The sequence below is a fragment of the Electrophorus electricus genome, chromosome 21 (assembly GCF_013358815.1).
Source record: "Electrophorus electricus isolate fEleEle1 chromosome 21, fEleEle1.pri, whole genome shotgun sequence".
Lineage (NCBI taxonomy): Eukaryota > Metazoa > Chordata > Actinopteri > Gymnotiformes > Gymnotidae > Electrophorus > Electrophorus electricus.
In genome coordinates this window covers 5,138,836-5,150,018 of record NC_049555.1, presented here as the reverse complement: position 1 = coordinate 5,150,018, position 11,183 = coordinate 5,138,836, and the positions used below count along the sequence as shown (strand labels likewise).

The 11,183-nt window shown below is 44.5% G+C and overlaps 1 protein-coding gene across 3 annotated transcripts in view; it reads left to right on the top strand.

Annotated features, from left to right (window-relative positions):
* Positions 1-7,821: 7,821 nt before the first annotated feature.
* pdgfaa (platelet-derived growth factor alpha polypeptide a) overlaps positions 7,822-11,183 on the top strand; it is a 7,853-nt gene continuing 4,491 nt past the window's right edge. Inside the window, exons 1-2 of one of the 3 annotated variants that reach the window (XM_035520691.1) lie at positions 7,822-8,629; positions 9,031-9,127. In XM_035520691.1, the coding sequence (XP_035376584.1) occupies positions 8,558-8,629; positions 9,031-9,127 (169 nt within the window). In that variant the 5' untranslated portion in view covers positions 7,822-8,557. The remainder of the gene's footprint in view (positions 8,630-9,030; positions 9,128-11,183) is intronic. The other 2 variants (XM_035520689.1, XM_035520690.1) reach the window with 2 other exon arrangements.

The following is an 11,183-nucleotide window of genomic DNA, read 5'->3' as shown; positions in this document are numbered from 1 at the left end:
TGTGTCTCACTGTGTGAGAACAAGACCTTGAAAACTTAACACCTTAGTCAAAACTCAGAGAGGAAGTGGGAAAGAATGCAACCACAAATCATACTGAAGGCCAGACGGAGTGACAGAGAGGAAGAGAGAGAGACAGAGAGCAAGAGAGAGAGAGAATGCAAGAGAACGAGAGAGAGGGAGCAACGGCAGTCTCGATTAATACTCATATGGCCCCATGCACCCCTGCAATTTTATTGTGATTTTCACCTAGAGACATTATAAACTAGGCATCAGTCCAACCATGCAATTACTGTTAAGCTCCCTATGTTTCTCTCTCTCTCTCTCTCTCTCTCTCTCTCTCTCTCTCTCTCACTCACTCACTCACCCCAAAACAACATACACCATGATGTCACTACTTCTTTCAGCTTGGTTCCTAAAATAAATTAATTTTCTTGTCCTGGGGTATCAAAACAGCTGCTGTGTATATGTGACTGGGTGTGCACGAGTGTGTGGGCGTGCATGAGCTTTTTCCAGATGAATGCCATGAACGACGTGAACCTTTTTCTGCTAAATTTCTCCGTTCCCATTATGCTTGCCAGCACCCACATACACCTGCACATACACTTTCTCTCTCTCTCACACACACACACACTAATTGTCATGTTCAGTCACATCCTATTTATCCTTCTCACACCATCACACTTCTTTGTCTTTCTCACTCACACACACATACAAGCACGCGCTGTATCACACATTTTCTTAGGCTCTTTTTCTTTCTTCTGCATTATAGCCAGTCATGACTATAAAAGCATACAACTGCCTGCAGGACACACCATACACAAGGGTTATTAAGGACACTGTGTGTGTGTGTGTGTGTGTGTGTGTGTTATGGTGGTGGTGAGGGGTTTAAGGGGTGGGGCATGGCTTTTGACACAGTGTCTTTAATAACTGCGATGACGTGAATCTTGCTGTTTCCACTGGAGTGAACTTCAAATGAGTTCACTCTGTCCACCTGTGCAGGTGACTCTGAGTGTGTGTGTGTGTGTGTGTGTGTGTGTGTGTGTGTGTGTGTGTGTGTGTGTGCTGAGTATAAAAACAGCATCTGGGGTTATGAAAAGGTCACTGTGAATCATGCTGTGTTTCTAAACTGTCATTAATGAGGGGTTTTCTGCTTGGCAAGAATGATGTCATCACATTGTGTATCTAGGCCATGACACACACCTCCCCTTCTCCTCCACTTACACAGGAACAGTTACTCCCCTGCCTTTAAGCATTTACCTCAAATGAAAGCACACAACAAGACAGAGGCATTGTGTGTTTGGTCTAAGATGACCTCATATTACCCAGTGAGTAACACAGTGCTTTGGTGCTTTCAAACACACACACACACACACACACAGAATAGGATGCTCAGACTGTAGCTAAATGATATGACAGAGAGACAATACTCTTGTCCTGATGGTAGCCTGCTCATGTGCGCTTTGCTAATTAATATATTTTTCCCTTTCAGTCTCACTCTATGTATTACATTAATGATGCAAATAAAACTCTGAATTTACAGATATAGTGAAATGTCTCTGGGGCACAACATATAAATAATAGACCTTTGCAGTTGAGTTAGAGTGCTGTGAAAAGGTACGCTCGATTCAGTTAGATCAGTAACCATGTGTGTCAAACATTATACAAGTGCAATAAATTAACATCCAACATGTAAGACACATGAAAGAGATTATGATACAGACGCAGACGGCAGCAGACAACGGGCAGACCAACGTTCAGCAGTAAAGATATAACAGGAAATACCACCCGCATACCAGTGTCAGCAAGGCAGGGATATCTCACGATCAGAGTTAAAGTTGTGTTCACCTTCCCTCATATAGAAACGACTGCAGAATGGAAAAGGTTGTGCTTCAGAAATGCCTCTAATGCAACACCATTGTTGTGCTAACATACACATACATATACGCACACTCACACACACACAAACACACACTCAAATGCAGAAGAAAGCAAGGTAGGGACCCCAGGATGAACTGCTAGTGTGTTTATCAAACTCTATAGAATCTATATATAGACTGTGCTGTTCTGCTTCCTGTCACAGCTGGTACCTGAGAATAGTAACACACACACACACACACAAGCATGCATGCATGCATGCATGCACACGTATACAACACTATATTCTAACACCATGCACACACACACACACACATACATATATATATATATAGGCATACATGCATACACAACACTATACACCAACACCCTTCACACACACAAAAACATGCATGTACACATATGCAGTGCTATATGCTGACACCATACATGCATACAAACACAGACACACACATTCATGCATGCACACATACATTCATGCAACACTACACACCACTACCATGCAAACAAACAGAGATACACATGCATGCACGCATGTGTATGCCACACTATACACCAACACCCTGCACACACACACACACAAACTCATGCACACATGCTTACACAACATTATACACCGATGCCATGCAAACACACACACTAGCATGCACACATATGTGAGGAACACCATACCCTGACGCCATTCACACACCCACACACAAATGCTTGGGACATTGTACATTGACGTCATGCACACACACATATGCATGACGCTACACGCTGACACACACACACACACTTCCACCACGCTCATGTATGAGATATGCCTGAACTCATGCTCTTTTCACCATAAAAGTGGCTCTTTTCACATCTGCTGTGCTAACACCCCCCGACCCCACTCGCTCACCCCCTCACATGTACTGTCATCAGCAACATGGGTGAGCTTCCCCAAAAGTGCAACTGCTACTGTAACGTCACAGAACACGGCAGTCGACCGAGGGCTCTCTCTGACGGCCAAGTGGAAGCGACCATGCCACGATAATCCTCAAAACCTCCGACGGGGATGCAGAAAGAAAGAGCTTTTGTTTTCACTTTTAGGGAACAAAAACAACAAACAGATAACGAAGGGAAACAGGAAACCTGCACCAGTCTTTACCTGTTTTTGCTTCTGTTTGGAAGATGGCAGAGATGAGGGCATGCAGATGTGTGAGCCGTGTGGTATCGCACAGACTCTGTTACCTATCTTTATGTGTTTATTCTTGTATGCTGCACTGTTTTTTTGTCTTTGGGGTCTGTAGTGTTCCCATGTGCCCATAGATTGTGATTGTGTATGTTTGGGTATATGTATGACAAGTGAACCAGCGCCTCTCTCTCTCTGTAGTATGTGTGGTAGAATCTACTGTTCTCAAAATGACTGTCGCACGTTATTTGTCAGTCTCTGTGTGATAAACACACATGAATCGCAGAGAACATTGCATGCACACACACCACACACACACACCAGCTACCCGCATCTTCCTTGTGGCTTGCATGTGTCTCTGTCTATATATTTCTTTATGTCTGTATTCTCAGAGGATCAGGATCAGCTCTTACCTTTTGCAGCCAATTGAAAAAGAGCATGTGGGCAGGCTCATAGCTGACCTCAGACCTTACTCTCAACCACATTAGAGCACTTAGACAGCAGTAGTTAAAGCTCTAGAAAATGTGTATGAGAGTAGAAGACTATTTAAATAAGAGCAAATGTGTGTGTGTGTGTGTGTGTGTGTGTGTGTGTGTGTGTGTGTGTGTGTGTGTGTGTGTGTGTGTTTTCAGGCATGTGTGTGAGCCTGTACATGTGACATGTGACATGAGAACACAGTTAAAGTCTTTGACCTTGTGGATGACAGAGCATGACACATCTCTGGCACTTCAGAGTCATGTATAACCTGTAATGTGGTAAATATCTTATCACCCCCTAACTGCCCTCATGCACCATCACACACACACACACACACACACACACACACACACACACACACACAGAGGCCTCTCCTAGCCAGGCAGATGGTGTTAGATGTAATATCAGTACCATATTTAACCATGTCAAAAAATAATCTGCAATAAGGATTTGGTTGGCCAGCGATCACATGCGCCAACTACAAAGTACATTGCCAGTGGCCAGGCAAGATTATCAGTTTAAGCACCGATATCCACATGTTTGGCCAGAGATAGAAAGAGAAAGGTCATAATTATTGTATAGGATAAAAAAGATGGATGACATCTTTAGGTAGTTCTTTTAAAAGGATCAGGGATGTCCCTGTGACCTGAAGCATAGACTCATCTCATCACATATCCCATAATACAAACACACAAACACACAACCACATGCTTATATGCTGCTCTTGTATGCTTATATCTCCTTCTCTTTCCCTTCACACACACACACATACATACATACATACACACACACACGCACACTCCAGGGCCTCATAAAGAGAATCAATCCCACTGAATACATGCTACCAGACGTGTGTGATCACCCACAACCATGAAAAATGTGTGCCGTACTTTGCGGCGATGAGAAAGGTCCCTGTGTGACCAAGATCTCTGGCATTATCCAAACACTCAAAACTTTATTTGGAAATTCAAAATGACAGTCTGCTAACATCCATCCCCATGGGACAACTGGGAGAACGTGTGTGTGTGTGTGTGTGTGTGTGTGTGTGTGTGTGTGTGTGTGTGTGTGTGTGTGTGTGTGTGTGTGTGTGTGGAGGGGGGCTTCCTAATGAATACGGTTGCTTTGTGGGAGATGAATACAGGCAGAGAAACAGGCTGGTGGGAGAGAGAGTATGTAAAGAGAGGGAGAGATGGACGTTTCATTACCGTGTCCTTTGATTTCATCCCCGTGTGGTGCCCTCTCATCTCCCGCTCAGATAGCACAGAGCAGCAGCCAGGACAGTGGAAGTGTCAGGACAGCCGCAGCTGCAGGCAGGGACCCGCCGTAACCTGGGCAGGCTTGCCGCTCCCTTAAACATGGCCATATTTGGCTCCCGTGGTTCTGGCCCAGAGCAGCCACCTCCAAGGTGTGATGAGTCACCAGTGTGTGTGTGTGTGTGTGTGTGTGTGTGAGAGAGTGAGTGAGAGAGAGTACACGAGCACGCAATTATGTGTGAGGGTGTGAACGAATAAATAAATAAACGCATGCATCAGAGAGAGAAAGACGGCCTGAATAAGTTAGTGAATAAATGTGTGTATTTCTGTGTGTTAGTGAGCAAATGTGTGTGAGAGAGTGAATGAGTGAGCCAGTAAATGAGGGTAAGGTGACATTCTCAGGCTCAGTGGGATGGGAAGATGGGAAGTGGAGCAAAGTTTTAGCATTTGGCAAAAATCCTGAAAGGAGCAAAAGGAGCTTGGCATGTGTGACTAGCATTAGCTGCGTGTGTGTGTGTGTGTGTGTGTTTCCTGGTTTCCCACAGATGCGGTGGTTGTGGCTGTGTTCTGTGGTTCATTCTCTTTGGCAGTGTTGAATCTCAAGGGACTCCAACTCCCATAGTCCCTCGGTCTTGGCTATTTTTGCCACAGCCATAATGAATGGCCTTGTATTTGCAACAGGCCGTGCAGTCGTATATAAACACATTCCTTCCTTCCAGGTGCTCTCTCTGCCTCCCTTTATTTCTCTTTGCTCCCCATTGACACATCAGTCATGTATAACACAGACGCTACTTTGCAAAGCTGGATTTCCAGATATTTCACCTGCTGCAACTTTGGTCGTGTGTGTCTGTGTGTGTGTGTGTGTGTGTGTGTGTGTGTGTGTGTGTGTGTGTGTGTGTGTAGGTGTGTGTGTGTATTTCTTGGTCTACATGCATTCCTCTCTAACTTACAACTAAAGCCGGACTAAGGAATGCTGCTGCTGCCTTGGTCTCACAAAAACACACACACACACACACACACACACACTCACACACACACACACACACACACACACACACACACACACACACACACACACACAAGTTCACTGTGAGGAGGAGACAGAGAGGAAAGGAGGACTGGAAACCTCTGGAAGTCAGAGATTGTTTGCCACTGACTGGTTTGAGATGCTTAAGATACACCAGAGTTATACTACACAACTAGAATACTTTTAAATGTAGGTGTCTAAATATATGACATGTTAAAAAATGTATGTGTGAATACAGTCTTGCTTTAGCTGAAAGTGTAATGTCCACTGTTGGACCCTTGATGCCAGATGCATGTGGTCACCAAATGAAAAGGTGGACAGTGAAGGAATCAATATGAATCAATACAACTCTCACTCTTTTCTCCATCTATCCCCCTACCTCACTTTCTCCTTCTGTCCCCCATTTTTAAAGTTTGATCTCACTTCTGTGTTGTCAGACAGCCCATTGTTTTCTTTAGTGTTTTTTCAGACTATAGGAAAAACAAATCCAAACTGTCTCTATGCGCGCAAATAAACATTAAGACTCAGGATCAATACAGGCTCCTGACTCTTCAGTCTTAACAGTCTGACAATAATGATAACAGAAATAATAACAGAAAATTAATGGGCTTTTGAGTGGAATACATATAACAAATAACTCATTATTATACTTTTACCCCATTAGTTTGATAAAATGACATCTCAATCCAGAATGTTTAAACTATAAGGAGGAATGACAATGAAGCCTGACTTGACCTATTGTGTTTAAAAACTGTGAAAAGACATTAGGATGGACTATATCTGGGTAGTGTTTTAGAGCTGGGTTTAGAGCTGGGTTTAGAGCTGGGTTTAGACCTGGGTTTAGAGCTGGGTTTAGAGCTGGGTTTAGACCTGGGTTTAGAGCTGGGTTTAGACCTGGGTTTAGAGCTGGGTTTAGAGCTGGGTTTAGACCTGGGTTTAGAGCTGGGTTTAGACCTGGATTATAGCTCAGAAGTGGTGCAGGTGAAAACATAGTAGAGGGCGAGACTCATGTCTTTGTTTCTGGTCTCTGTGGTTCGAGTCTGTTACCATGCAGACTTGATTGGTGATGGCACCCAGTCATAAACAGACTCATGACTGACTAGACACCGTCTGGAATAAGGTGTGTGTGTGTGTGTCTGGATGGGCTGGATGGGTGACTGTGTGTGTGTGTGTGTGTGTGTCTGTGTGTGTGTGTGTGTGTGTGTCTGGATGGGCTGAGTGGGTGACAATGTGTGTGTGTGTGTGTGTGTGTCTAGATGGGCTGGATGGGTGACAGTGCGTGTCTGTGTGTATGTGTGTCTGTGTGTGTCTGTGTGTGTCTGTGTGTGTGTGTGTGTGTGTGTGTGTGTGTGTGTGTGTGTGTGTGTGTGTGTCTGGATGGGCTGGATGGGTGACAGTGTGTGTTTGTGTGTGTGTGTGTGTGTGTGTGTGTGTGTGCGTGTGTGTGTGTGTGTGCGTGTGTGTGTGTGTGTGCGTGTGTGTCTGTATCTGTCTGTATGTGTGTCTGTATGTGTGTGTGTGCGTGTGTGTGTGTGTGTGTGTGTCTGTATGTGTGTCTGTATATGTGTGTGTGTATGTGTGTGTGTGAGTGTGTACACACCTGACCTACTTTATCTGCTGTTGTCTGGAACACTGTGCTTACCTCACATGACCTTCCACTTTTCTCATTCTCTTTGTGTCACATCACCTATCTGCAGTGACTGCCTGTCTGTGCTGATTCCTGTCTGGACATCACAGCACTAATTAAAGATTCATCCATCTAAAACAGAGAGAGAGAGAGAGAGAGAGAGAGAGAGAGAGAGAGAGAGAGAGAGAGAGAGAGAGAGAGAGAGAGAGAGAGAGAGAGAGAGAGAGAACCACTCCCTCATATTTCCTAAGTTAGATATTAGTGTGCTGGGGGCACATCTAATGTAAACACCATCTAACGTCTCGGCCAAATCGCGTTACCCATTAACTCTCTTTCCACCCTTTGGAGATCCTGTATTTGCATATGCCGGGCAGGCTTACGTTTACGAAACGCATTAGTCATTGCATGTCTAAAACAACGGCAACAGTCGTTCCAACGCACTTTAAAAAGCGCTAATTTTGCTCGTATCTCAGTTAAACATAACCATCACTGACTTGAGAGAAAGCAGCAAGTTGAAAGCCCCGCGAGAGAATACAGAGCTCAGGGGCGGAGGGGGCGCGCACCGGGGGCGCGTCTCGCTGACTTTTATTCCGAGGCGCAAAGCCTTTCCAGTTCATTTACGGACCAGAGGACCTCGGTAAGCGTTGCAGAACAGGTGCTCATAACTCCAAACCGTTTAGTAAAGTGAATCAGTTTTAAAAATTAGTTTAAGAAAAGACGTGCCAAGGACAAAAGCTAATTCACGGACGAAAGGATTCTAATTTCTTTTTACTCCATAGTGATTCTGCAAATGTTAATATAGCGAATAAAAAATAACATATTTGTTTTTTTAAACTTATGGTTGTCTCGCAATTTGGGGGATTTCGATCATTTGTTTTCGTCCCCTTGGATTATTTGTGCAACGATCTGGGCCGCTGGGTTGATTTCTGGATGGCACGGAATAAAAGCGACCTAAAGCAAGTGCGACTCGAACGCTCGGAGCCCGTTTTAACAGCTGCTCTCGTATAACCGTGCACTCTGCGTGGTTGTACAAAGCGCGCTCTGAGAGGGATGGTCTTCGGCTCTCTGCCGGTTGGAGCATCTCTGTGGCTCCGGTCGGAACCGTTTCGCCTCCACGGGGACAAACTAGGACCAAAGAGATGAGAGTCGCGCTCTGCTACCTTCTCGCCTGTGCCTCCTTCTCTTCTGCTCTTCTTCCCGCAGCTGCAGAGGTAAGTCACCCGATCTCGCACACAGGATATAAAACGCGGCCTGTTACTTTTGCAACCGTTCCGTTAAGAAGGAGCAGGCACGACAGATGGCAGCTCTATGCCTTTTATTTTTGAAGCATGTCATTTGACTCCGTGTGCCGTTTTAACTTCAGTTTTACAGTTTTGTCGTGCAGCCAACACTGCTCCCTCTGTCTAAGCACGCATATTTTATGCAGACATTTAAAACTCACATTTTACTTATTTTTGATTTTAAGATATGGACTCGATTCCAAGTCTGCACAGTGTCACAACGCTTCTCTTTGGATAGCTATTCAGGTTACCATGTGGTCTGTTAAAGCTTACTCCTGTAAGCGATTCCTCTTTGACCTGCAAGACGTTCACCAAACACGTTGCTCTTGAAGGAAGCGTCGACTCCCCGGGAGCTGACTGAGAGTTTCCCCCACAGCGAGATCGGCACCATTGGCGACCTCCAGCGGCTGCTGGAGACACACTCCGCAGGTGAGTACCCATGCTCAAGTCACTTCATCGGGGCTCTGACGGACCCAGCGTAGTTACAGATACCAAAGCAAAGGAAAATTGACCTGACAGATCTAGGAGTCGTCTCTAAACTGCTGGGATGTGCGCAAGGACTCCAAGAATCTGGTCACTTCTAGACCCGCTCCTAATCCGTCCGTGTCACTATCCGCCTCGCCGACTGTTGCATGGAGACGGCGTCTGTGTCTCGGCTCTCGAGGCGCCTCACGTAGCGCCCGAGTGTGAACTTGGTGACTGATGTGGCTTTCTGGCAGGACCTCTCTTGTCACTCCGGATTAGTCGGTATACGAGAAAGGAGAAAAAAAATACGACGAAACGTAACAAAGAAGAGATTTAGTACAACACAGGCAGTCCGGGTTTTTTTTTGTTTTTTTGCATAGATGTTGATAAAATAACGATTTGACAGGCCAAGATTTAAAGCTTGGTGCTCTAAAGTGAAGTTCTTAAGGGAAGTGCCTTTATTTATGGTTGTTGATCTGGATTATTGGTGGTTTAAACTAGAAACCAAGAGGGCTTCTGGGAAGTACTGGGAATATTCTATAGTGACTGGTAAAGAAAAGTGCAGTAGAGCCTCCATGAGGATCAGTGTCTCAGATCTGATTTCCCCTTCGGATGTGTAATTGAAATGCAGACAGCTGTGTGTGTGGAGAAGTTGGTGCTCGAGGGAGGTTAAGAGGCTCTTTCCATTATGCTGTTGTGATGCCGCCTTTATGAGCTGACTAGGCCTGAATGCCGGCGCTGTAATGTATTATTCATGTCGAATTCCAAGCGTGTGTGTGTGTGTGTGTGTTTGTGAACATGTGTGTGTGTGTGTGTGCGCTCGCCTCAGGGAGTATGTTTCTGGGAGCCATTAACGAGTGCGTGAAAGGCTTGGCAAATCCAGACTGAAGCTGCCCGCCACTTTAAAGCCTAGGGCAGTTTCTGAGGTGCTCTGCTGGGGAGTTGAGCTGAGGAGCCGCTCACCACGCTACCCCTTATGGGCCCAATTCACAATCTGGAATCCTAGCGACGGATAGGCCAAGCCTGATTTGCCACTCAGAATGCCATTTAAGCGCATTTGGGTCTGGTCAGCAGTCAGATGGTCACCTCTACTGATGTGGCTGGTGTGACACATTCATGAGGGTTCATCATTTATGTAACACGGGAGTGTGGTTGTCTCTGAAAATAGCTGTCAAATTCCGTGGGGGGTGCCCTTGGTTCCTAGGCTGTGATTTCATGCCCCTCACTCGTCTATAGGATTTTCCTAGGTTGGTCACCGAGGCCAAGGTGTTGTTTGTTTGTTTATTTGTTTGTTCATGTGTTTGTTTGTTTGTGATGCATGCTGCATATTTTAATGTAGAGTCATCACTGAAAATGTTTCTTAGTCTAAAAGTAGCATTAATGTGAGTCCAGCGAGTATTACTAGTGGAAACATGCTCTTTAAATCAAACCCCAACACTCATGCTTAACTTTTGCAGATGTGATCATTCGTGAGTTTGCTATCACTGATTAAATGAGGTTTTTTTGTTTTGCAATCTACTAGAATATGTAAAGAAAACAAATTCATAAATGGGTATCTGTATTATTAGTCTATATATGTATTATTGATCTATTTTAACAATTTATTATTTATTACTATTTAGTAAGAAGTTTCAATGCGCTAAAGAACTGTGGACTACACATTATGTTTGTGGATGCCACACTTTGTATTTGTCTTAAATGTGGTCAACAATGATGTGAGTTAAGCTCTTAGAGATATTTTAGGTTTTCCACGTATGTAGATAGGCCAACTATTCATAATCTCCTCTGTATGAAGTTCCATTCATCCACATGGCTAAAATGAAACACTGCGGCACTGAATGGAGCCATGCAGGTGTAGGGGATATGATAACCATCGCTGACATCTATTAGATATATATGTTAGTTTTCCATCAAGTGTAAATACATGCAATAGGATCTTTCATGACTCAGAGCTTATCTGTGTGTCACAAACATCAGTTGTTTGTAATTATATTATTATAAATTCCACAAATATAATCCT